Source organism: Narcine bancroftii, chromosome 4 (genome assembly GCF_036971445.1).
Source record: "Narcine bancroftii isolate sNarBan1 chromosome 4, sNarBan1.hap1, whole genome shotgun sequence".
NCBI classification, from domain to species: domain Eukaryota; kingdom Metazoa; phylum Chordata; class Chondrichthyes; order Torpediniformes; family Narcinidae; genus Narcine; species Narcine bancroftii.
In genome coordinates, this window is record NC_091472.1 from 316,113,047 (window position 1) to 316,139,124 (window position 26,078).

A 26,078-nucleotide genomic window follows, 5' to 3' on the forward strand; every position below is an offset into this window, starting at 1 on the left:
AAGGCTTCTCCATGTCCAAAGCCACAGCCTCACATGGGTCCACCCTGACTGTGCCAGATGCACTATATTGAGTATCGACATAGGTTTTCTGTTGAATGCCTCTTTTGTACAATTCCAACTTGATCTGGATTTGTCAACTTCGGCAAATATTGCACCAATGCTTTTGCTATAATTTTATCATCCACATTCATTAATGAAATTGGCCTATAGGAGGAGGGATTCAATGGATCCCTATCCTTTTTCGGGATTACTGTAATAATTGCTATTGAGAAAGACTCCGGGAGAGTATGTTTCTCTACTGCCTGGTCCACCACCTTCATAAGAAGGGGCATTAAGAGATCTTTGAACTCTTTATAAAATTTGACGGGGAAACCATCCTTCCCTGGTGACTTGTTGGTCTGTAATAAGCCTAATACTTTCATGATCTCTCTAGAGAAGGGAGCACTCAGCCCCCCCTTGTTCATCCTGATCCAAATTTGGTAATTCCAACGTAAGCAAGAAATTATCTATTTTAACGAATCCCCCACGATTCTGATTTATTCAATTCTTAATAAAACTTTCTAAATGCTTTGTTTATTTCCTTTGGTTTGTGTGAAATCTTGTCTTCCCCCATTTGGATCACATTGATTGTTCTGGAGACCTCTTCCGCCCTCACCTGCCAGGAGAAGACGTTTTTATTCATTAGGTTCCTATATTTTTATTCTGAACCTGATTTTTCATAATCTTTTTCTATTTGGGTTATTTCCTGTTCCAAGTTGTTAACTTCTCAATTTTTTACACTCCTGAAGAAGGGCTCAGGCCCAAAACGTTGACAGCCTTGACTTCCGATGGACAATGTGTGACCTGCCAAGTTTCTCCAGCACTTTTGTGAACTGTCTAGTTCTCGAAGCAAACCCATTCTCCCCGAATTTCCCTGTAATCTCTCATCCCACTAACACTCCCATCAACCCCTCCCACCATCCCCACTGGCCCCAGGTTCTACCCCACACCCACACAGGGGCAATTCATAGCGGCCAATGAACTGCCGATCTATACGTCTGTGGGATATGGGAGGAAATCGGAGCACCCAGGGTGGGGAGGGGGGAGGGGGATGGGGTTGTAAACCCACTAGGTCACAGAAAAAAGTGCGAACTCTGCACAGACAGTGCAGGAGATCAGGAATGAGCCCAGGTCCCTGCAGCAGCAAGATCCTACAAATGTTTGAGAGATGGTGTCAGATTTTGGAGATGTCATGGCTATTTGGGGCCAGAGACCTGACCTTTCTCTGTGTTCCTTCCAGGAGGTGAGGAGACCGAGGGTGTCTACCCAGCTACGGAGAAGGCGATGATCCGTAGCCATATCTCCTACATCTGTCGAGCTGTCAACTGTGCTGACTCCTTGGTCCTGTACCTCAACAGCCCGACAAGGAATGATGGAAGCATGTTGCTCTGGGACGTCAACAAGAACGGAATTGTAGGTATTTACCTAACACCAGCACCCTCTGTCACACTGGCTTCCTCACACCTGAACACCAAACCTGGCCTCGCTGTGGGAAGGGCAGTGCTGCTGGGGGGATCACACTGACGGAGGGGCGGTGCTGATGGGGGGATCTTACCATGGGAACAGTGGTGCAGAAGTCATGGTCTGCACCTCTGGGAAGACGGAGAAAGATAAATGATTTAAACAGCAGAAGCGGGATTTGAATGGAATGGAGTTTTTTTGTGTGAGGTGAGGGAGTCCTTAGGCAGACATCTTGTTTTGAAGACGTCTGCAGCTTGTGAGTAAAACTCTGTCTCCAACTACGGAGTTCCAGCAATTAGCTGGCAGTTGCTGGGGTGGATTTACTCCACTCTAAAACAACCTTTCATCTGCTCATTGAAAGTTTGACATCGGAGACTCCACTACTGGTTCATCACTTATTAGGTTGGCAGTCGGTCATTAATGACTTTTCAACAGTATCTCGAAGGCCTGGGAGCCTCAACCACCTTCGAGGAGTTTGGGAAGCTTTGGCGGATCGCCAGGGAGCAAGTTCGCGAAGTAACCAGGGATATCTTTTCATCGCTCTGCTATCTCATCATCTCAGACTCTCGTTTCAACGTGGGGAATACGGGATGATGTGGTCCGAGAAGGTTTGTGCTAGCATGACTTCAGTCAACATGAGATGATTGTTTTATACAGTGGTCTAGTCTGTTTTTTGTAAATATGCGCGGCCCGTGTTCTGAAAGACCCGGGCCCAACAGGAGTCGCATTGGGTCAGCGACTTCAATGACCCGTGTGACCAGGAATTCTCTCGCGTCACTGGAAGACGGGAATGCGGTCGTGATACTTGTCTCCACCTATCACAAATGCACAAAGGCAACAATGGGGAGTGATGGCCCCAACCGTTAGAGTGAGTGTGAAAATGGAGGGGAAAATCTGTGATTTGCCTGTGAAACGCGAAAGCAGTGGGTCTAGTCATGAGTTGATTCACGGACTCACCAGCCACCTGTCACTTCAGTAGCTTGGTTGAGACTGTGTTTGACGGGGATATGGAGTGTGTGAGGGGTGCAGCTCCTGCTCGCCTGTGTGAAGGGGTTGTTCCTCAAGTTCTGGCTCTATTTCAGCCCCCATCTCCTGAACTGTGGGCATCTGGTACTGGAGGAGGGAGGGTTGGTTGAGAGTTGACCTTGTCAGTCTGGTACTGGGCCTGGCCAAGATGGCTATCCATGGGTCCAGGCAGCGGGCAGTCGAGGGTTCAGCCCAGCCTCACTGCTTGCCCCTCTTCTGATGAGACCAGTGTGGCCGTATATCCCTGGAGAAGGAGCACTCAGTGCTCACAGGCAGTTTGGAGGGTTTCTGGGAAGGGTTGGCTCCCCAAGGGTTTGACGGTATCGACAGAGATAATCATGTTTCAATTCATAACGTATCTTTTGTGTGAATAGTCTGATTGTAAACGAATGTGGTACTTGTAACTTTTGATTATAAATAACTAATCCAAGCTCGAGTCAACTCATTACAGACCGACGCCCAATCCTCGTTTTCTTTCACCCCACCCAAGACACAGTCGTCCCACCCCGGTGATTTGTTGTTCACGTGGAGTTCCTCTGCAGGCTGTTCGCTGTTCACTTGCTCATGTGCTTTGAAGCCACTCAGAGACTGGTGTTTTCATTAATCACAGGTTTAACAAGATTCAAGATCCCTTTATTGTCATGTAATAGTACAGAAAATGTAATATTATCTGAAGTTGCCTTCTGCCTGCTGTAAGGCCAAGAGTCGGCATCAGCGTTGCCCGGCGCCCCTTACAGTTTGAGAAGAGAAGCAAAAGAGAGTCCCTTCAGACTCGCCGAGTGGCCATGGATTCGCCTCCAGCTGCAGGACTCTTGTTCGATCCATTGGCCGACCAAGCTCCAGATCCAAACTTTTGACATGATCAGGACACTTTCAGTGCCCGTTGGCTGCCTTGGCCTCAGCACCCCCTTTGAATCCTAGTTCCAATACCTGGTTCTCATGAACCAGTCTCCAGCTGCCTGGTACGAGTCCTTGGACCTCAAGTCTCCGGCAAGCCACAGTCTGAGTGGGTTCCTCCCCACACATTACCAACAGCTTGCAGCCTGTGTGTGGCCCTCAGACCCTGAGTCCCTCGCTGGTCCACAACCATGGTCACAGTCCTGTTTCTCCTTCTCAATGGGGGGTGTTCTCCCAGTTTCTGGTGCCTGCGCTTGTCCGTTGGTCCACTGGAGTCTGCAACCCCTTGAGACCACTGCTGAGCACAGACACCACCATCCCACCTAGACCCATGATTGCAGGATTTTAGTTTAAAAATCACCCTGTTTAAAGCTTGTACAGAACTGCCGGCATTTGGACTGGGTGGGTGAACCCTTCAGAGCAGTGATGTCCCTCTGCTCTCCAAAATCCACTCTTGAGACACAAAGTGGTACTGCAGAGAAATAAAACATCAGTCAATCATTTGGCCCCAACCGCCCGGCCACCAAACTCCAAACGCCCCGACCGCGGACTTGCCACGCAGTCCCGGCCGTCCGAACTCCCAACACCCCGACTGTGGGCTTACCACCCAGTCCTGTCCAAGCTCCCGGCCAGGACTGGGTGGTAAGTCCAAGGTCGGGGCATTGGGAGCTCAAGTGGTAAGTCCGAGTTCCCAACGCCCGACCGCGGACTTACCACCCAGTCCTGGGTGAAATGGAAGACAGGGTGGTAAAGAAGGCATTTAGTACGTTTGCTTTCATAAATCAGAGCGTTGAGTACAGGAGTTGGGATGTTATGTTGAAAATTGTATAAGGCATTGGTGAGGCCAAATTTGGAATATTGTGTGCAGGTTTGGTTCCCGAATTACAGGAAGGATATAAACAGTATAGAGAGAGTGCAGAGGAGATTTACGAGAATGTTGTTGGGGTTTCAAGGTTTGCGTTACAGGGAAAGGTTGAATAGGCTGGGACTTTATTCCTTGGAGTGTAGAAGATTGAAAGGTGATTTGATAGAGGTATTTAAAATTATAAGGGGGATGGATAGAGTTAATGTGGACAGGCTTTACCCACTGAGATTGGGGGAGATTCAACAAGACGACATGGATTGAGAGTAAAAGGGGAAAAGTTTAAGGGAAACATGAGGGGGAATTTCTTCACGCAGAGGGTGGTGGGGGTATGGAATGAACTTGTGGCAGAGGTGGTAGAAGTGAGATCAGTGTTAATATTTAAGGAAAGGTTGGCTAGGTATATGGACGGGAGAGGTGACGAGGGTTATGGGCCAAATGCGGGTCAGTGGGACTAGATGGGATGATACAAAGATAGGTGGAGTTGTGGATAGTGAAGTAGGGTTTCAGAGATTGAAGCAGGATTTGGACGCTTAGAAGAGTGGGCTGAAAGGTGGCAGATGGAGTTTGGAAAAAATAATCAAAACAGGACATATGCATTAAACGGGAGAGCATTGAGGAATGCAGAAGAACAGAAAGATCTAGGAATAACAAATGGTTCATTGTTCTTTGAAGGTGGATTCTCATGTAGATAAGGTGGTGAAGAAGGCTTTTGGTATACTGGCCATAAATCAAAGCATAGAATATAGGAGCTGGGAGGTGATGTTGAGTCTGTTCAAGGTGTTGGTGAGGTCAAGTTTGGAATATTGTGTACAGTTCTGGTCTCCTAATTATTGGAAGGACATCAATAAGGTAGAGAGGGTGCAGAGATTTACTAAAATGTTGCCTGGATTGCAGAATCTAGAATACAAAGAAAGATTGAGTAAATTGGGTCATTGGAGCGTAGAAGATTGAGGGGGGGGGGGAGATTTGATAGAGGTATTTAAGATTATGAGGTGGGTAGACAAGGTAGATGTGAATAGGCTCTTCCCCTTGAGGGTAGGAGAGATTGGAACGAGGGGTTATAAGTTAAGAGTTAAGGGGCAAAAGTTTAGAAGTAACATAAGAGGGAGCTTCTTCCCTCAGAGAGTGGTGGCTGAGTGGAATGACCTTCTGAAAGAGGTGGTTGCAGCAGGGTCAATTTTGTCATTTAAGAGAAGGTTGGATGAATGTATGGATGTGAGGGGATTGGAGGGTTATGGGCAAAGTGAAGGTAGGTGGGACTAGAGGGGCCGAGATGGCCTGTTTCTCTACTGTAATTGTTATATGGTTATATGTTCAGCACAGACTAGAAGGGTCAAACTGGCCTGTTTCTGCGCTGTAAATGGTTATATGGTTATTGACTGGATCCCAGGAAACGAGGAGCGAATGGACTCTTCGTGCTGCCATGGTGTTTAGAGAGGAATGTCACAGGGTGGGTGGCTTTACCATCTCTGTGGATGACTGGGTGGAAGCAGAGGGTGGTTCAGAATTTAGACAAGTTCATGGGCCCCCTCCCTGTGAAGCAGTCAAGTTTTGGTTTTTTCCCCATACTTCTCTCTTACTGACTACATAAAAAAAATTTGTGTTAAATGAGGTGAAAAGAAAACAAGCTTCCTTGTGCAGAACTGTACCTGTATCTACCTGCCTAGAAGTAAAATTTTCTGGTCCATTTTTAATATAAATTTATGGGCTTAACTATTACATGGATTCACCTTTCAAGGGGCTTAAATGAACACCAATGTATTTCAGCCAAATTGGCCTCACTGCTATCCATAGCTGTGTTTATATCTGGATATGGTCGGCAGATCAATTGTTGTGTTAACATACCATCATTTTAAGTTAATGAAGTACTCATTCAGAGATCTGGTACTTGTAGTGAAGTACTGTAAATAAATATAGGTCTAGTTTACCATTTATAAGGAATAATGCTGTGATATACTTGACCCTAACTCAGTGACAAGGTAATAAATGACCAGCGGCACTCACTGTAATGAAATATTTTGAAGTGATGAGGAGTTCAGGAAGAGGTGCCCCCCCCAACATCCGCCTCCTCAACAACAAACTCAATCAGGAACTTGTTTAAGGACCTTGACTTGTCCACTTTATTGATTTTCTTTTTTATTCTCACTGTATTGCACAGTCAGTTTGTTAACATTTCTTTATCTGTTTACATGTGTACGTTAAGTACAGTATTTTTTGCACTGCCAATAAGTGGTAATTCTGCCTCACCCACAGGAAAAAGAATCTCAGGGTTGTATGTGACATCATGTATGTCCTCTGGCAATCAATCTGAATATAATATTAATGAATTTTAGCCGAGCCTTCCTATCCATGACTGTTTGCATCTGCAAATGGCAAAGCAGATGAAGTGTGTGTAATTTTATGGTAGTTACAGTATTAAAGCACCCGTTCAGGAATACAGTAATTCGAGGGAAGTAAATTCACATGATCTAGCTTAAATAGGAAAAGGTGTGATTTACTTTGTCATAATCACACGAATTACACTATAGAGCCTTGCTCCATAATTAACTTAAAGAATCTGTAACCTAACATTTGTATGAATTGTACATCAAAACACAAAAATTAATTCACTCATCGATTTTTTTGAATATTTTATTTAAAATTTTCCCATGTAATAATCAAGAGATAATATAATACAGGTTCCAAAAAAAACAAACTAGAAATTGCATGCACGATGGTATTTACCTCCCCCCCCACCCCCGGCCCCTCAAAATAACCAATATAAAAAAAATACAATATAGTTGAAGAGAAAGAAAAAGAGAATTTTTGGATTGCACGTAGGGATCTTGCCTAACACAAGTGTTTTAAAAAATCATTAACATAATTCAGAGGAGATTCTTGTAGGTCCAGAGGAGATTCTTGTAGGTCCAGAGGAGATTCTTGTAGGTCCAGAGGAGATTCTTGTAGGTCCAGAGGAGATTCTTGTAGGTCCAGAGGAATAGTAATGGACAATTTTACCAATTTAAACCTAATATTTGAGTATGCAGGCATCAAATTTGCAAAAAAATAGAATATTTATTCCTCAAACTATATGTAATTTTTTTCCCCAAAGGAAGACAACTTTGAACTTCTGCATTCCATCTTGCCGTTCCCAAACATGTATCTCATTTCCAAGTAACTGCAATACGTTCCCTTGCCTCCGCTGATGCAACTTTAACAAATTCCAATTGATATATTGATAATTTTAGTTTGGGTTTTGTTCCCTTCAATATTTCCCAATAAAAATAAATCTGGATTTTGCGGAAATACAACAATTTGTTCCAAAAAAATTGCATAAATCTACCTAAAAAAAAGTCTTACCTTGGGACAAGACTAAGTTGAATGCACCTAAAACACTGATCTGATAAATCTGATTTCAATCTCTATATAACCATATAACAATTACAGCACCAAAACAGGCCGGTTTGGCCCTTTTAGTCTGTGCCGAACACCTTCTCCCACCTAATCCCACACCTAGACCATAACTTCCATACCTCTCTCGTCCATGTACCTATCCAACTTTCCCTTAAGTATTAAAAATTATACTGAACTAATCTATACCGTACATTAATAGTATTAGTAATACAATTCCTACATAGATCTATCTGCCCATCTTTGTTCATCAATCATAGTGTTCAGATCCCACCTCTGCCCAGATTTATGAACTCCACACTTAGGAGTTCCCACTTGTAATAAAGAATATATCACAGATGTACATTTCTTAACAATTCCCTTCCTAATAAGAAATTCTACTTTACTACAACCAGGCAGCAACATGGTTGGTCCTAACTCATCCCTCAAATATGCTCTTAATTGGAAATAACAAAAAAGAGTGTTTTGAGTTATTCCATATTTATTTCTCAGTTGCTCAAATGATATTAGTTGGCCCCTTTTGTAAGAATATTCAACATTTATAATCCCCTTACGAAACCAAATATCCAAAAATTGAGAAAGTCGAGGCGCCGACGAGCTTTCTTCATGATGCCATTGGTGTGTTGGGTGCAGGAAAGATCCTTCAAGATAGAAATCTGCTCACCCTCTCCACCTCAGATCCCCCAATAATCACTGGATTGTTTACCTCTGGTTTTCCCTGGCTGGCCTGGAGTTTTGAGAATTGAAATGTGTGTGAGATGCTGAAGGATCTTGTCTCGGTGGATGCAGACACTGGACTCAGTGGGTCAAGCAGAATCCATGGGAGAGAAAGGACGGCCGGCATTTAGTGTTGGAACCTTTTGTTGTGACCGAGAGTACTGAGGGGAGGTAATGTGGAGAGAATCCTTCACCTTGCAGGTAAATCTAGAATGAGGGGCCACTCTTCCCAAATAAAAACTTGTTTGTTTCCTGCAGAGAAGTCGTGTCCTTTTTCTTTTTACTCTTTTTTTTTCTCTTTTAGCTCACACCTTGAAGAAGGGCTCAGGTTCAATGTCGGTAATATATCCTATGACCTCCTCCAGCATTTCTGTGTTTTTACTTTTTTTCTCTGAGGTTTCTCTTTGGAACGTTGCCCTGTTTTAAAATCAGCCTTGGCCAGTCCTACTCTTTTCCAAATTCATTCCTTACCAGCGGATTCCGTCGTAATCCCCACCACTGAGGTCAGGCCACCCCTGCTCTCCTCTCTCAAACACTCTGGTTCCTTTGTGACCTTTTCACAAGATTTTCATGAGGCCCCACTTGGATCCTTATGTTTGGTTTTGGTCACCGGGCTGCAAGAGAGATGTCGTCGGGCTGGAGAGGGTGCAGAAAAGATTGACAAGGATGTTGCCAGGACTCGGGGGGCCCTGAGCTACAGGGAGAGGTGGAGCCGGATGGGGCTTTATTCCTTGGAGAGCAGGGGGATGAGGGGACATCTCACAGAGGGGACAAGATCACGAGAGGAATAGATTGGGTGAACACTGAGAGGCTTTTGCCCAGAGAGCAGAGGGCATGGGGGGGGAGAGAGAGATTCTTTTGGATGGGAGGGAAGGAATGGAAGTTGGAATGGAAGCAAGGGCAATGACTTAATAGAAGTAATTAAGATTGAGAGGTACAGATAGGGTGACAATAGCAAATATAGGAGGACATTAGTTTAAGGTGAGTGAAGGAAAATTTTGGGGAGGCGTCAGGGGTAAGTTTTTTGCACAGGGAGTGGTGGGTGCCTTACCAGGGGTGGTGGTGGTGGAGGTGGTACAACAGCAACTTTGAAGAGAGTCCTAGGCACTTAGATGTAAGAAAAAAAAGGGTTGTGGGTTTGATGTAGGGAAGGGTGAGATTGTTGTGGAGGAGATTCACGTAGGTCGGCACAACATCAGGGCTGAGGGGCCTGTCTTGTGCTAGAATCTTCCATGTTCTATAACCAGACACTGCCCAGCTCCAAGGAAGTCTAGCATCTGCACAGTTTCGATTTTGGATTAGTCGTTGGCTTTTTATTAATCAAGTGAGCAACTGAGTCTATAAAAGTTCTTCAAAGCATTAAAAGTCAGGCTTTCCAAATCAATTGGAAGGTTAATCAGTATCAGAATTTATGGTCATGAACAAGTCATTAAGTTTGGTGTTTGGGAAGAGCATCACACAGTGCAAACATACATATTATAACCATCTTATGACAATATTCTAAAAAATAACAGCAATAACCGGGCCCGAAAAGTGAGGCCGTGTCTGTCGCTCATTGGTTATTGGTGGAGGGGAAGAAGTTGTCCTTGTGCCGCTGAGGGCTCGTCTTCAGGCTCCTGGACCTTTTCCCCAATGGTAGCAGAGTGAAGAGGGCCTGGCCTGGGTGGTGGGGTCTTTGAGGATAGAGGTTGCATTTTTAAGACACCGCCTCGTGTAGATGTCGTTGATAGGGTGAAGTCTGGTGCCTGTGATGTCGCAGGGCGAGTTAACAACCCTCTGGGATTCCTGTGATGGGACAAAGCTCGATAGCAGGCCAGGAGATGTGCTCTGAGTGATGTCTAAATGATTTGACTCCTGAATACACTTCCGATCACCTTCCAACCAGAGCCAATCCAAAACATCGTTTTATGTTGTATATAAATGATTTGGATTGCAGAATAAATCAATTTGTGGTTAAGTTTGCAGAGGATTCAAAGAAAGGGGGGGGCTAGGGAGTGAGGAAGAAATAGAGAGACTTCGATAGGTGAGGAGAACGGGCAAGGAAGTGGCAAATTAAATGCAATGTTGGAAAGTGTCCAGTCGTGCACTTTGGGAGAAGGAATAAAAAGGCCGACTATTATTTGGATGGGGATCAAATTTAAAAATTCGGAGGTGCAAAGGGACTTGAGATCCCTTGTGTAGGATTTACCTCCAGGATGAGTTGGGGATGAGGGTGAATGCGATGCTGGCGTCCTATCTAGAGGGAAAGGATACAAGAGCAGGGATGGGATGTTGAGGCTTCAAAGGCCTCGCTTGGAGTACAGGGTATAGTTTTGGTCTCCTTATTTAGGAAAGGATGTGCTGGCATTGGAGAGGGTTCAGAGAAGATTCGCATGGATGATCCCTGGAATTAAAGGATTAGTGTATAAGGAACGTTTGACTCCTTGGAGTTCAGAAGAATGAGGGGATCTCATAGAAGCATTTTGAATGTTGAAAGGTTTGGACAGAGTAGATGTAACAAAGTTGTCTCCCATGGTAGGGAAATGTTAAACAGTGAGTGTTGTAAAGAAATGATATTTCATTTTCGCTTCACTGCTGCACGGTGCTTGTGTGCCAGGTTTTCAATCGGGGGACGTGGGATCCTCAGTTTCCAGTTTACAAATTCATGCTTCTCCCCCCCCCCACCCACCCCACCAAACTCCCAACTCTCTTCCCTGCTCCTCTGAACTTTCACCCTCCACTCCCCACTGATTACTGATTTCCCCCTCTCTGGGCAAAAGACAGGGTTGTTGGTTTCCTGATGGACTATTGAAGGTTATGGAACAGATTTGTAATCTGGTGAGACCACACTCAGGATATTGCATTTAGTTCTGGTCACCTCATTTCAGGAAGAATGAGGATGCTATGGAGAGGGTGCAGAGGAGATTGACCTGGACTGGAAAATGTGTCTTATGTATCAAGGTTGACAGAGTGAGTGATGAAGGCTGCGCGGTGGCTTATTAGAGGTGTATAAGATTATGATGGGCTTCGATAGGGTGGACAGTCAGCATTTTTTTCCCATGGGAAAAATAGCAAACACAAGATGACATCTGTACAAGGTAAATGGAGGGAAGTTCAGGGGAGATGTCAGAGATAAATATTTTACAGAATAGTGGGTACTTAGAATGCGTTACTGGGGGTGGTGGTGGAGGCTGGTCCAAAAGGAGCATTCAAGAGACTCTTAGGCACATGGGTATGAGGGAGGGAAGGGTTAGGTTGTTCTGAGATAGGTTTACATAGGTCAGCACAATATCATGGGCTGAAGGACTGGAATGTTCCAGGTTGTAATGGAGCAGCTCGGTGTCAGATTTGAATGGTGCTCCTGTGAAAGTTTGGCCATGTTCTAGGAGCCATATAGATGTGAGTTGAGGCTGTTTGGGTGACATTGTGCATGGTTTAAATCTTCAGGCTGACCAGAAGGAGAAGTACACGGTGGCGGAACTGTTGATGGATCTGGAAGGGTGTAAAGCTCAGAGGGTGTTCATCTTCATCGATCAGAGTTACTCTGTCACACTGGTGAAGAAGCTGCTGACGTCCAACAAGCATCCAAATGTCGTCCTCATCGGCAACAGTCGGGGCTCTGAGTTCTCCTGGGCTTCCAGTTTCACTGAGTTTTGGTCGGAGCTTCCATCTGATCAATGCCTTATCGATTATATCCTGAAGGTCAGTTGAATTATCGGCCTTGATAAAATAGTTGTTACAAAAGAAGTAGTGATGGAGAAACTAATGGGACTAAAGCCAGACAAATCACCTGGTCCTGATGATATGCATCCAAGGGTTCTGAAGGAAATGGCAGAAGTTATAGTTGATGCTTTGGTGGTCATAGACCAAAATTCCTTGGATTCTGGGCAGGTCCCGGCAGACTGGAAGACAGCAAATGTCACGCCACTTTTTAAGAAGGGATGTAGGCAGAAGACTGGAAATTATCGGCCAATTAGCTTGACGTCTGTAGTTGGAAAAATGCTTGAAGCCGTCATTAAAGATGAAATAGTGAAACTTTTGGAACGTAAGGGTTCAATCAGGCAGACGCAGCATGGTTTTAGAAAGGGAAGATCTTGTTTGACAAACTTGTTAGGATTCTTTGAGGATATAATGGGTGCGGTGGATAGAGGGGAACAGGTTGATGTTGTCTATTTGGATTTCCAGAAAGCGTTTGATAAGGTGCCGCACAAGAGACTTCTCAGTAAGTTACAGGAAAGTGGAGTCCGGGGAAGTCTATTGGCCTGGATTGAAAATTGGTTGTCTGACAGGAGGCAGAGAGTCGGGATAAATGGGAGTTTTTCAGGTTGGCAGAGAGTGGTAAGTGGGGTGCCGCAGGGGTCGGTGTTAGGCCCACAACTGTTCATCATTTACATTGATGACTTGGAGGAAGGGACAAAATGTGGTGGAGCAAAGTTTGCGGATGACACCAAATTGAGTGGAAGAGCAAATTGTAATGAGGATGTGGAGAGTCTGCAGAGGGATCGAGTTAAGCTGGATGAGTGGGCAAAGGTCTGGCAGATGGAGTACAATGTTAGTAAGTGTGAGGTGATCCACTTTGGCAAGAAAAATAAAAGAGCTGAATATTATTTAAAGGGTGAAAAACTACAGCAAGCTGTAGTGCAGAGGGACTTGGGAGGGCTTGCGCATGAATCGCAAAAAGTTAGGTTGCAGGTGCAGCAGGTTATTAAGAAGGCAAATGGAATGTTGGCCTTCATCGCTAGAGGAATTGAATTCAGGAGTAGGGAGGTCATGTTGCAACTGTACAAGGTACTGGTGAGATCGCACCTGGAGTACTGTGTCCAGTTCTGGTCTCCATATTTGAGGGACTGGCTTTGGAGACGGTCCAGAGGAGGTTTACTAGGTTGATCCCTGGGATGAAGGGGTTGACTTATGATGAAAGATTAAATCGTCTAGGATTGTAGTCGCTCGAGTTCAGAAGAATGAGAGGAGATCTTATCGAAACATATAGGATTATGAAGGGTATGGATAGGATAGATGTAGGAAGGTTTTTTGAGCTGGCCGGGGAAACTAAAACAAGAGGACACAGTCTCAAGATTCGGGGGAGTAGATTTAGGACTGAGATGAGGAAAAATAGTTTTTCCCAGAGAGTAGTGAATGTTTGGAATTCTCTAACCAGGAAAGTGGTTGAGGCTGCCTCATTAAACATATTTAAAATTCGGTTCGATAAATTTTTAAATGATAGAGAAATTAGGGGATATGGGGAGAAAACAGGTAGGTGGAGTTAGGTCATAATTAGATCAGCCATGATCTTATTGAATGGCGGAGCAGGCTCGATGGGCCGTTTCTGGCCTCCTCCTGTTCCTACTTCCTATGTACCTCCTGTGAAAAGGAGAATACAAGTTGTCTTCCCAGGATCAAATCTTCTTCTTTTGAATGAAGACTGGAATCTGTTTTCCAAATGAAACTGCCCTCTTTATCTTAAAGACAGTTGGAAGTAGCTTCTCTTTTGAAATCTACTTATTCTGTGTCCCTTTTTTTAGAAGTAACACATAACAGCACCAATTTTGGTTACTGTAATTCAACCCCATCTTCCACAAGCTTCCAACTTATGTGAGACAGGGATTTGACTTCTGAAACTGATCCAGAAATGTCTGAATTTGATAATATATTTCTCCAAATGACGTGACATTACATCATCAACAAGGGCAGTCCGATTTTTGGAAACCACATGACCACATACTAGAATCCTTAACCATTTTAGTTTCATTTCTGAAAAAACTTCTTGCCTTTTCCAAAATCACTCCATATCCATAACAACTTGACTTCATCTTTGTTCCAAGAGGCTTAAGTGCTTTGGTTTGTTCAAAACAGATGGCTTCCTTCAGCTTTTTTATTTGAGTACTTGAATACTTCAGTTTTTAATAAAGCAAACACTTCTTTGTTTCTTGAATCAATTGTCCACTTCACTTCCATTAGCTCTGTCTTCATAGATGCTGTGACTCGAGAATTAACTCTCTTTTCTGAGTACAATGGTTCTCTGTAAATCTACTGTGACCTGTGTGTGAAACCCTGTAACCAACCCACAACTAACCTAAGACCTATTTATAAGAAATATTAATATTTAACCTAAATATTAATAGTAACACAGATCCATTGCACTTTCTAGATCATTAACATCCTCCTCCCTCAAGTTTACAGATAAAACTTCTGGATGGGCAACTCTTACTAAGCAGGGATAAGGAGACACTTTGAGAGTCGCCCCAACTGGCTGAATATTTGCTCCCATCTTCTCCAAAGGTTCATGTGTTATTTCAGAGAATATTTCCAATTTTAAATGTGTATTTTTACCTGTTATTTTATTCTTATTTATTTTAAATGTTTTTTATTTATTTTCCTCAATTTTGTTTTTGTGGGTTGCTTGTGGATGCTGGTTTCTTGAATTCCGGATACCAGGGGTTTTACTGTAAATATTTTGGAATAATTTACTCATTTCATTTAGAAGAGACCCAAGGTTACAGGATGCCGTTCATCAATCTCACAGCCTGCGGGAAGACACTGGTGGAGGCCTCCTGAATCTGTTTCCTGATGAGAGTGGCCCCCTCTTCTCCCTCATGTCAATGAGGGAGCGATCTCTCTTTGAATGACCTGGCATGGGAAGTCAGCTCCCTTCCGTGTCCTGTCCATTTCCAGTGTTTATAGTTAAAGGAATGGCTCACACTAACCATCCAAGAGTCTCATTTGTACAAAACAATTATTTATGTTTGTATGGATGAAATACTTGTCCTGCACATGTTTTATTTGCCTGTATGTGTTATGTCTGGTTGTGTATCTGCGAGTTTTGTACCGAGGACTGGAGAACGCTGTTTCATTGGGTTGTACTTGTGCAATCAGATGACAATAAACTTTTTTTTTTTTTTTTTTTTTTTTTTTTTTTGGAGTATTTATTTAATTTTAATTTTTTATTTTTCACACCATAAATCACAATAGCCATGATATACACTTTTTCTTTTCCACACATTTACAGTGACTTTTTCTCCCTCCCCCCTCCCTCCTCCCAAGCCACCCCCCCATCCCTCCCCCCTCTCATCCATTTTAGTTATACAATCTAGGTTGCATTAATTCAGTTAGACAATGTTGTCATTCAACAAAAATACACCAGAAATTCTACTGAGTCCATTTTTTTCTTCTCTTCTCCTTCCATCAACTTAGGTAATGTTTGTTCCCGGTAGGTTTTCGCTATTGTATTTAATGTAAGGCTCCCATACTTGTTCGAATATTTCAATATTATTTCTTAAACTATATGTTATTTTTTCTAATGGAATACATTTATTCATTTCTATATACCATTGTTGTATTTTCAAATTATCTTCCAATTTCCAGGTTGACATAATACATTTTTTTGCTACAGCTAGGGCTATCTTAACAAATCTTTTTTGTGCATCCTCCAAGTCAATTCCAAATTCTTTATTTTTTATGTTACTTAGGAGAAAGATCTCTGGATTCTTTGGTATATTGTTTTCTGTTATTTTATTTAATATCTGATTGAGATCATCCCAAAATTTTTCTACTCTCTCACATGTCCAGATTGCATGAATTGTTGTTCCCCTTTCTTTTTTACATCGAAAACATCTATCAGATACTGTTGGGTCCCATTTATTTAACTTTTGCGGTGTAATGTATAGTCTGTGTAACCAATTATATTGTATCATACGCAGCCTCGTATTTATTGTATTTCTCATCGTTCCAGAGCATAACTTCTCCCATGTTTCCTTTTTTATCTTTATATTTAAATCTTGTTCCCATTTTTGTTTAGTTTTACCATTTGTTTCCTCATTTTCCTTTTCTTGCAGTTTAATATACATATTTTTTATAAATCTTTTGATTAACATTGTATCTGTAATCACATATTCAAGGTTACTTCCCTCTGGTAAACTCAAGTTGCTTCCTAATTTATCTTTCAAGTAGGATCTCAGTTGGTAATATGCCAGCGCTGTATCTCCCGTTATATTGTACTTATCTCTCATTTGTTCAAAGGATAAGAATCTACTTCCTGAAAAACAATTTTCTATTCTTTTAATCCCTTTTTTTTCCCATTTTCTAAAGGCAAGGTTGTCTATTGTAAAAGGGAGTAGCTTATTTTGCGTCAATATTAGTTTTGGTATTTGGTAATTTATTTTATTTCTTTCTACATGTATCTTCTTCCATATATTGAGGAGATGGTGTAATACTGGAGAAGTTCTATGTTGTACCAATTTTTCGTCCCATTTATATAATATGTGTTCAGGTATCTTTTCCCCTATTTTATCTAATTCTAGTCTCGTCCAGTCTGGTTTTTCCCTTGTTTGATAAAAATCTGATAGGTACCTTAATTGTGCGGCTCTATAATAATTTTTGAAGTTTGGCAATTGTAAGCCTCCTTGTTTATACCATTCTGTTAATTTGTCTAGTGCTATCCTCGGTTTCCCCCCTCTCCATAAAAATCTCCTTATTATTTTCTTTAACTCTTTGAAGAATTTTTCTGTCAGTTGTATTGGCAATGCCTGAAATAAGTATAGTATCCTTGGAAAAATGTTCATTTTAATACAGTTTATCCTTCCTATCAGTGTTAGTGGTAGCTCTTTCCAATGCTCTAAATCGTCCTGTAGTTTTTTCATTAGTGGATTGTAATTGAGTTTATATAATTGGCCTAGATTTTTGTTTATTTGCACACCTAGGTATCTTATTGCCTGCGTTTGCCATCTGAATGGGGATTCCTCCTTAAATTTTGAGAAATCCGCGTTATTCATAGGCATTGCTTCACTTTTATTTACGTTTATCTTGTATCCCGACACTTCTCCATATTCCTTCAATTTCTTATATAGTTCTTTTATTGATAGTTCTGGTTCTGTTAAGTACACTATCACATCATCCGCAAACAGACTGATTTTATATTCCCTGTCTTTTATTTTTATTCCTTTTATATTATTATCTCTTCTTATCGATTCTGCTAGTGGTTCTATAGCTAGCGCAAACAATAATGGTGATAGTGGGCATCCCTGCCGCGTTGACCTGCTTAAGTTAAATTGCTTTGATACATGTCCATTTACTGTCACTTTCGCTAACGGTCCCTTATATAATGCTTTAATCCAATTAATATACTTCTCCGGTAAACTGAATTTTTGCAATACTTTGAACAAGTAATTCCATTCTACTCTGTCGAAGGCCTTCTCTGCGTCTAAAGCAACTGCTACTGCCGGTGCTTTATTTCCTTCTACTGCATGAATTAAGTTAATAAATTTACAAATATTGTCTGTTGTGCGTCTTTTTTTGATAAATCCAGTTTGGTCTAAATTTACCATTTTCGGTACCTGTTCTGCTAATCTGTTCGCTAATAGTTTAGCTATTATCTTATAATCTGTGTTTAGCAGAGATATTGGTCTATATGACGCTGGTGAGAGTGGATCTTTCCCTTGTTTTAGTATCACTGTAATTATTGCTGTTTTACATGAATCTGGTAAGTTTTGTGTCTCATCAATCTGGTTGATTACATCCAGGAGGGGCGGTATTATTAGGTCTTTAAATGTTTTGTAGAATTCTATTGGGAGTCCATCCTCTCCTGGTGTCTTATTATTTGGTAAATTTTTTATTATCTCTTGTATTTCTACTGTTCCAAATGGTTCTGTTAATTTATTTTGTTCCTCTATTTGTAGTTTTGGTAGTTCAATTTTAGTCAAAAATTCATCTATTTTCCCTTCTTTCCCTTCGTTTTCGGTTCGGTATAATTGTTCATAGAATTCTCTGAAGTTTTCCTTAATTTCTTTTGGATTATATGTAATTTGTTTGTCTTTTTTCCTTGTTGCCAATACCGTTTTCTTAGTTTGCTCTGTCTTAAGCTGCCATGCTAGGATTTTGTGTGTTTTTTCCCCTAGTTCATAATATTTCTGTTTTGTCTTCATTATATTCTTCTCCACCTTATATGTTTGTAATGTTTCATATTTTATTTTTTTATCCGCCAATTCTCTTCTTTTGGTTGTATCTTCCTTTATTGCTAATTTTTTTTCTATGTTTATTATTTCCCTTTCCAACTGCTCTGTTTCCTGATTATAGTCCTTCTTCATCTTGGTTGCATAACTTATTATTTGCCCTCTAATGAATGCTTTCATTGCGTCCCATAGTATAAACTTATCTTCCACTGATTCCGTATTTACTTCAAAGTACATTTTTAATTGTTTTTCAATAAATTCTCTAAAATCCTGTCTTTTAAGTAGCATGGGGTTTAATCTCCATCTATACATTCTTGGAGGGATGTCTTCTAGCTCTATTGCCAATAACAGGGGTGAGTGGTCCGATAATAGTCTAGCTTTATATTCCGTTTTCCTAACTCTCCCTTGTATGTGGGCTGATAACAGGAATAGGTCTATCCTTGAGTATGTTTTATGTCTAGTCGAGTAGTATGAGTATTCCTTTTCTTTTGGGTTTTGTTTCCTCCATATGTCCACAAGTTTCATTTCTTGCATTGATTTAATTATAAATTTGGTTACTTTGTTCTTCCTGTTAATTTTTTTCCCCGTTTTATCCATATTTGGATCCAAATTCAGATTGAAATCCCCTCCTATTAGTATGTTCCCTTGCGTATTAGCTACCTTCAAAAAGATATCTTGCATAAACTTTTGATCTTCTTCGTTAGGTGAATATATATTAAGTAGATTCCAAAGCTCTGAATATATCTGACATTTTATCATAACATATCTCCCTGCTGGATCTATTATTTCCTCTTCTATTTTAAATGGCACATTTTTGCTAATTAATATAGCCACTCCTCTTGCTTTTGAATTATACGATGCTGCTGTTACATGTCCTACCCAATCTCTCTTTAATTTCTTGTGCTCCAATTCAGTTAAATGTGTTTCTTGGACAAATGCTATATCTATTTTTTCCTTTTTCAGTAAATTTAGTAGTTTCTTCCTTTTAATTTGGTTATGTATTCCATTAATATTTAGAGTCATATAGTTCAGCGTAGCCATTTTATATTTTGTTTATCTTCTCTTTCCGTTTTTCCATCATTACCTTTCCTCCTTTTCCATTTCTGTTTTCTTATTTTCAACTCTTTACCAGACAACATTCCTACAACATCCAACATTTTCCTTATTCTCCTATTTCTATCTTCTTTATCCCCAATCTCCCCTTCCCCTCCTGAGTTGCCCTTTATCCCTTGTCGGACAACCACATCTCCCCTCTCCATTTGGATTTGCGAATCCACTCGCAAGCGTCAACTGATTTTGCAGTGACCGCTCTTTTCCCCCCACCCAGCCCCCCCCAGAAAAGATTTCGTTTTTTATATGTCACAAAGGTCACTCTTTTAGTTCCCTCCTTATTCTCTCTATTCCATTACCTTCCCTTATTAATTCTTGTCTATACTTTCTATGTTTTCCTCTAATTACAGATACTTTCACATATGCCCGTTGTCTCTATTCACTCTTATACCTCTTTACCCGCATACATATCAATCGTGGTCATTTTTACCCTCCTTACCCGTCTTCATCCCTCAGTCTATTTTTGTCTTTACCCACATACATATCAATCGTGATAATTTTTGCTCTCATTACCCGTCTTCATCCCTCAGTCTATTTTTGTAATTGTTCTGCAAATTTTCGTGCTTCTTCTGGATCCGAGAATAGTCTGTTTTGTTGTCCTGGAATAAATATTTTCAATACCGCAGGATGCTTCAGTGTAAATTTATATCCTTTCTTCCATAAAATCGCTTTTGCTGCATTGAACTCTTTTCTCTTCTTTAGGAGTTCAAAGCTTATATCTGGATAAATGAAGATTTTTTGCCCTTTATACTCCAGTGGTTTGTTGCCCTCTCTTACTTTTTCCATTGTCTTCTCCAGCACCTTTTCTCTTGTAGTATATCTTAGGAATTTTACTACAATAGATCTTGGTTTTTGTTGTGGTTGTGGTTTAGGGGCCAATACTCTATGTGCCCTTTCTATTTCCATTTCTTGCTGTAGTTCTGGACATCCTAGGGCCTTAGGGATCCATTCTTTTATAAACTCCCTCATATTCTTGCCTTCTACATCTTCCTTAAGGCCCACTATCTTTATGTTATTTCTTCTGTTATAATTTTCCATTATATCTATTTTTTGGGCTAGTAATTCTTGTGTCTCTTTAGTTTTTTTATTAGATTCCTCCAATTTCTTTTTTAAGTCTTCTACCTCCATTTCTGCTGCTACTGCCCGTTCTTCCATCTTGTCCATTTTTTTCCCCATTTCTGTTAAGGTCATATCCATTTTATTTATTTTCTTTTCTGTGTTGTTTATTCTTCTTCTTAAATCATTGAATTCCTGTGTTTGCCATTCTTTAAATGACTCCATGTATCCTCTAACAAGAGCAAGTACCTCCTTTACCTTGCCTATCTTTTCTTCTTCTATTTCCCTGTACTCTTCCTCTTCCTCTTCTTCTTCCTCTGGGTTGACCATCTGTTGTTTCTTTGCTGCCCTTTCCTCCTCTTCTTTCTTGTTTCCATTGTCTTCTGTGGTGTCTTCTTGCTGCAGGTGTTCTGCAGCTGTCGTTGCCGGCTGTGGAGATCGACTCCCCAGCTGGTCCCCCCTCCCGTCGGTGTGTTTTTTTGTATGCGCATCGCGCATGCGCGAGGAGTCGCGCATGCGCGGTTGCGCACTTTTACTCGGCTCTGTGAGCCATTGTTGTAGTTCTCTTTCTACCGACCTGAGGTAGTGGGGTCTTCTCTCCGCAGCGGGCCTCTTCGGACAGGTAAGGCCTTCACCTTTTTCCTCCGTTGTCTTCTCTTCCTCTCTTCTTTCCGTTGATTTTGATTTTTCTCCTTTTGTCTCCATCTTCTTTCCACCTTTATATTCACTTTTCTTTAACTTGTATTTCTGTGCCTTTGTATTTTCTCTCGTTTTTCCCGACTTTTCTGGAGAGGGCTGGAGTTCACCGTCCGGCCACTACTCCATCACGTGACTCCTTCCAGATGACAATAAACTTGACTGTATCCATTCCTCTCAGTGCACAGGGGAGAATTTGGGTGAATTGGGCAGGAAGTAGAAGCCCGTTCACTGTTCTATTCAGTTTTTCTATGAGAAGAGAGTTTATTGTCATATACATGAGTACAAGGTATAGATGCACTGACATTCTTACTTGCTGCCGCCACACAGGTGCATAAGATACACCAACGACAATATTTACCGCAGTGTGCCACAATACAGAAAGAGAGATGATACTTGTAAAAGGATAGATAGTAATGGGTGCCTGGAATGCAAATGAGTGAGCGAGGATTTGGTAAAAAAGGGTCCCCTATCCCCCTGGCCCAGACTGCCCATCAGCCCTGCCTCAGCTAGTTCACCTTCCAACCTTGGCTGCTAATCCCACCCTTTCCCTTTGCCACCTGGCCCCATCTGCCCCTCCTCACCTGGATCCACCCACCCCTCTGCTCATTCAGTCCTGATGAAGGGTCCCGACTTGTCAGAGCGTGGGCTTTTCTATTTGGAGCGACAGACAATGAGAGGTGACTTTATAGATGTATCTAAGTTAATGAGAGGGATCAATAGGATGGACGACCTGTGCTTATTTCCTGGGTCAACAATAGCAAATGCCAAGTTTAGGGGAGAATGTCAGAGGTAAAGTTTTTTTTACACAGGAAGTGGTGGGGGCCTGAAATGCATTACCAGGGGTGATGGAGGCTGGTGCAATAGGGACATTTAAAAGACTCTTAGACAGGCACATGGATGGAAGAAAAATAGAGGGTTACGGGTATGAGGTAGGGATTGTTGTGGAATAAGTTTACATCGGTTGGTACAACATTGTGGGCTGAAGGGCCACAATGTTCTCTGCTCTAAATCAGGGGTGGGTAATCTTTTTTAAAACTCACATACCACCTTGAGTATTCCCTATGCCATTGATGCTCTGTGATTAGTAAGGGGTTGCTTTAGGTGGGACGTGGGTGGAAAGAAAAAGTTTGAAAACCACTGTTTTAATCGTCCCTCATTGACTCGTTATGTGCACGGTTTCAGAACTCCAAAGGAAATGAGCCAATAACATTCAAGCAAAATATTTCAGTAACAATTGGGTCAAGAGCAGTGATTCTTTCCACGCACATCCCACTTTACGTAATCCCTAGGCCATCGGTGCTCTGTGATTAGTAAGGGATTGCTTAAAGTGGGATGTGAGTGTGGATCCTTGATGAGCGCTGCTGCTCTCTGATGGTGTGCAGGTTGTTGTTGAGTTATCAGGCCAACCCAAAATCTGGCACCTTGGTTTTGTTTTTGCAGAATACTGCCTGGGCTGCCTCTTCACCCCTCGGAATAGTTGAGCGAACTCCAGGCCTCCTGAACAGAACCATCTACGGAGCACCTTGCTACGACAACCCACCTCTGACTCCAGATGAGGTGAAGCGGGAGTACATGGGCTGCCAAAACCTTCCGACTGCAGTATGGTACCAAACAATCCAGAGGAAGGATATCCCGCACTAACCTCCAACCGTTCTCTTCGTGGAACAGGAAACTCTTCAGAGCCCAGATGGCAAGACCTTAATTTCATGAATATTTTAACTTCTGGGAAGCAGTTGTACTAAAAAAATCAAATGTACTTTTAATGCAAGGAACAGCATGAGCTCTTGCTGCACAGAACAACGGTCGCCTGATATCAGCACAAGTCCTGCTGGAGGAACTCAGTGGGTCAACCAGCATCCGTGAGAGAGGAAGAGTGGTCGGTGGCTGGGGTCAGAACTCTTCTTCAAGTCTGATCATCTAGGATGTTGGCGGGACTTCAGGAACTGAGTTACAGGGAAAGGTTAAACAGGTTAGGACTTTATTCCCTGGAGTGCAGAAGAATGAGGGGAGATTTGATCGAGGTATTTAAAATTATGGAGGGGTATCGACAGAGTAAATGTAGAGAGGCTTTTTCCACTAAAGATGGGTGAGATACAAACCAGAGAATCTGGGTTAACGGTGAAAGGGGAAAATTTTATAATTAAAAAAAAATATTTTTGGACCAAACAGCATAACTGGCCCTTTTAGCCCATGAGCCCCTTGCTGGCCAATTGACCCACAACCCCCTGTACGTTTTGAATGGTGGGAGGAAACTGGAGCCCCCGGGGAAAACCCACGTAGACACGGGGAGAACGTACAAACTCCTTACAGACAGCACGAGATTCAAACCCCAGTCCAGGGAACTGGCCCTGTGATGGAGTCACATTAACCATGCAACCTGTGTGGGGTGGGGGGGGGGGGGGGGTGGGGGATGTAAATTAGTGAGAACTTCTTCACACAGAGGGAGTTGGGACTGTGAATGAGCTGCCAGCTGGAGTGATGAATACAAGCTGAATTTTAATATTTAAGAAAAATTTGGACAGGTACAGAGAGCAATGGTCTGGATACTGGTCAGTGGGACTAGGCAGAATGGTAATTCAGCACAGACTAAAAGGGCATGTTTTCTGTGATGTTTTTGTTCTATGATTCCATGATCAAGGCTGCCTTGATTTAGGGCTCTGGCCCCAAATATCAGCCATTCTTCCTCTCCCGCTGATGCTGCCCGGCCTGCTGGATTCCTCTGGCAGGTTGGAGATTGCAAGATGCTGGAATTTGAAGCCAAACACACTCTGCTGGAGGAACTCTGCAGATTTGAGGGAGCGAGACAGCGGTTGACGTTCCAAGTGGCGGGCCTTACTTCTTCCGGCAGATTGTTTGTTGCTCCAGATTCCAGCACCTGTGGTCTCTGAAGCGTCTCCAGGCTGATTTCTCGTTCCTTCACTCGAACCCTGGCTCCCTCTTCTTCTCTGGTATTCCCTTTCCAAACCTCTCTTCAAATTGCCTGTTAAAGAGTAGTTCTTTGGCTTTGATGTTTTCTGTGTGTCTCATACTCTGTGACAAGAGAAATGTTAAATGTAAGCATTAATCAGTGCACAGCATTTTTTTTTAAAATGGAAACTAGTTTCCCTTCATGTTCCCAGTGCCCTGAGCCGTTGGCTCTGGCCTGAAGTTAAGGCAGGAGCAGGATTATGGGAGGGTCATCTACTGCATCTGGTGCTCCCGTTGTGGCCTCCTCTACTTTGGGGAGACTGGACGGGGACTGGGTGATCGTTTCGTTGAGGACTTTCACTCTGTCTGTTTTAATAGCAGGGATCTCCAATGACCAGCCACTTCAATTCCACCCAGCATTCCTACCCTGACATGGGTGTCCATGGCTACATATAAATTGGAGGTACATCTCGGCCGTCTCCAACCATAGCATCAACATCAACCTCCAATCTCTGGTGGTCCCCTTCCTCCTCTTTCCCTTCTCTCTGGCTCCATCTCTCCACCCCCCCCCCAATCACAGAGCCTCTTTCTCAGCCCTCTGCACCTTCCCCATCACCTCTTTACTTTCCACCTGTATTCACCAATCTCCCACTGCCTGCACTCCCCCCACCTCCACCCTCACCCCCTCCCTTTGTTACGGGAATGAGTTTTTGGTCTGAAATACTGCCTTCCACAGATGCTGCCTGACCTATCGAGTCACTCCAGCACTTTGTGCATTGCTCCAGTTTTCCAGACCCCCCAATTACCATTGCAGATAAGGTACATTTGCTTTTAAATTAAATTTTAATTTAAAAAAAAAACTTTATACATACAGCACGACGATAGGCCCTTTTGATCCATGAGCCTGTGCCGCCCAATTACTGACCTGGACGTTTTGAAGGGTGGATGGAAACTGGAACACCCAGTCTACCAGCTCCTTCAAGACCGTGCCAGAATTGAACCCCAGTTGCTGACGTTGTAACTGCGTTGCACTAATGGCTACGCTAACAGTGCCGCCCTTTCATCCTCCCCGGCAATCAGTTCAGTCAGGATCCAAACTGTTATCCAGCGACATTTCGGGGAGTGGAGGTGGGAAATTGGGATGCATCATGCCTACACTCAGTCTTTTAGCTCACACCTGGGATCCCCCCCCCACCACTTTGTGAGTGCAGAGGGGGAAAAGAAACAAGTGTTCCTCAAATACAAAGCCTGCTTGCTTCAATTGCATTATATTCATTACAGTGCTTTCAATATGTCACCTTTCACAATTTTGAGGTAATTCCACTGATGTCACCTTTAGATGAAATGGGGTTCCCATAACTGCACTTCCCCCACCCCCCCAGCACATTCTCAGCTCTCCTCACTGCAAGCTGCCCACTTCCTCTCTTGACCTTTCAAACTTGAAATAGAACAGGACGCCAGAGAGACTCCAGAAGCTGGATTGGTCCATCAATGGGTAATGGAAGGAATAATTCCACAGGGTTCTCATTTTTGGCCAATTCTTATCCAGGATGCAAGATAGATAATGGGTACACTTTATATACACTCCGTTCCTCTTTATGGGATCTCGCTGCGAATGTCATCATCATGTCTCTTCCACAATGACTACACATTCTCAAATAATGTCTTTGGTTGTGGTAACAGGCAGCACGGTTGGCGTAGTAGTTAGTGCAACGCTGTTACAGGGCCAGTGACTGGGTGCGAATTCAGCATCGTCTGGAAAGAGTTTGTCCATTCTCCTGTGTCTGTGTGGGTTTCCTCTGAAGGCTCCAGTTTCCTCCCACCATTCAAAAATGTACGAGTTAGTAGGTTAATTGGGCAGCATGGGTTTCATAGGCCGCAAGGGCCCGTTAAAATTAAAAATGTTTGTGAAGTCTTGCAATTGTGATACAACAACCTAGCAAGCTGGTTGTAACCACTGTGAACTATAGAACACCACAGCACAGAAA

General features: G+C 42.5%; 2 protein-coding genes across 3 annotated transcripts in view; one reads left to right on the plus strand and one right to left on the minus strand.

Annotated features, from left to right (window-relative positions):
- The first annotated feature begins 1,278 nt into the window (after positions 1 to 1,278).
- On the plus strand, positions 1,279 to 23,546 carry LOC138762299 (uncharacterized). Its single transcript, XM_069936036.1, has 3 exons — positions 1,279 to 1,452; positions 11,822 to 12,076; positions 22,624 to 23,546. Exons 1-3 carry the CDS (start codon positions 1,324 to 1,326, stop codon positions 22,822 to 22,824), a joined length of 585 nt encoding a protein of 194 aa, XP_069792137.1. The 5' UTR covers positions 1,279 to 1,323; the 3' UTR covers positions 22,825 to 23,546.
- Positions 20,739 to 26,078, minus strand: part of LOC138762296 (ATP-binding cassette sub-family B member 6-like) — a 220,139-nt gene continuing 214,799 nt past the window's right edge. For both annotated transcript variants that reach the window (XM_069936030.1, XM_069936028.1), the window contains one exon: positions 20,739 to 24,213. In XM_069936030.1, the coding sequence (XP_069792131.1) occupies positions 24,207 to 24,213 (7 nt within the window). In that variant the 3' untranslated portion in view covers positions 20,739 to 24,206. The remainder of the gene's footprint in view (positions 24,214 to 26,078) is intronic.

Coding starts and splice junctions, on each gene's coding strand:
- LOC138762299 (XM_069936036.1), top strand. CDS start 1,324: ATGATCCGTAGCCATATCTCCTACATCTGTCGAGCTGTCAACTGTGCT. Junction 1,453..11,821: donor ACGTCAACAAGAACGGAATT/GTAGGTATTTAC, acceptor TTAAATCTTCAG/GCTGACCAGAAGGAGAAGTA. Junction 12,077..22,623: donor TTATCGATTATATCCTGAAG/GTCAGTTGAATT, acceptor TTGTTTTTGCAG/AATACTGCCTGGGCTGCCTC.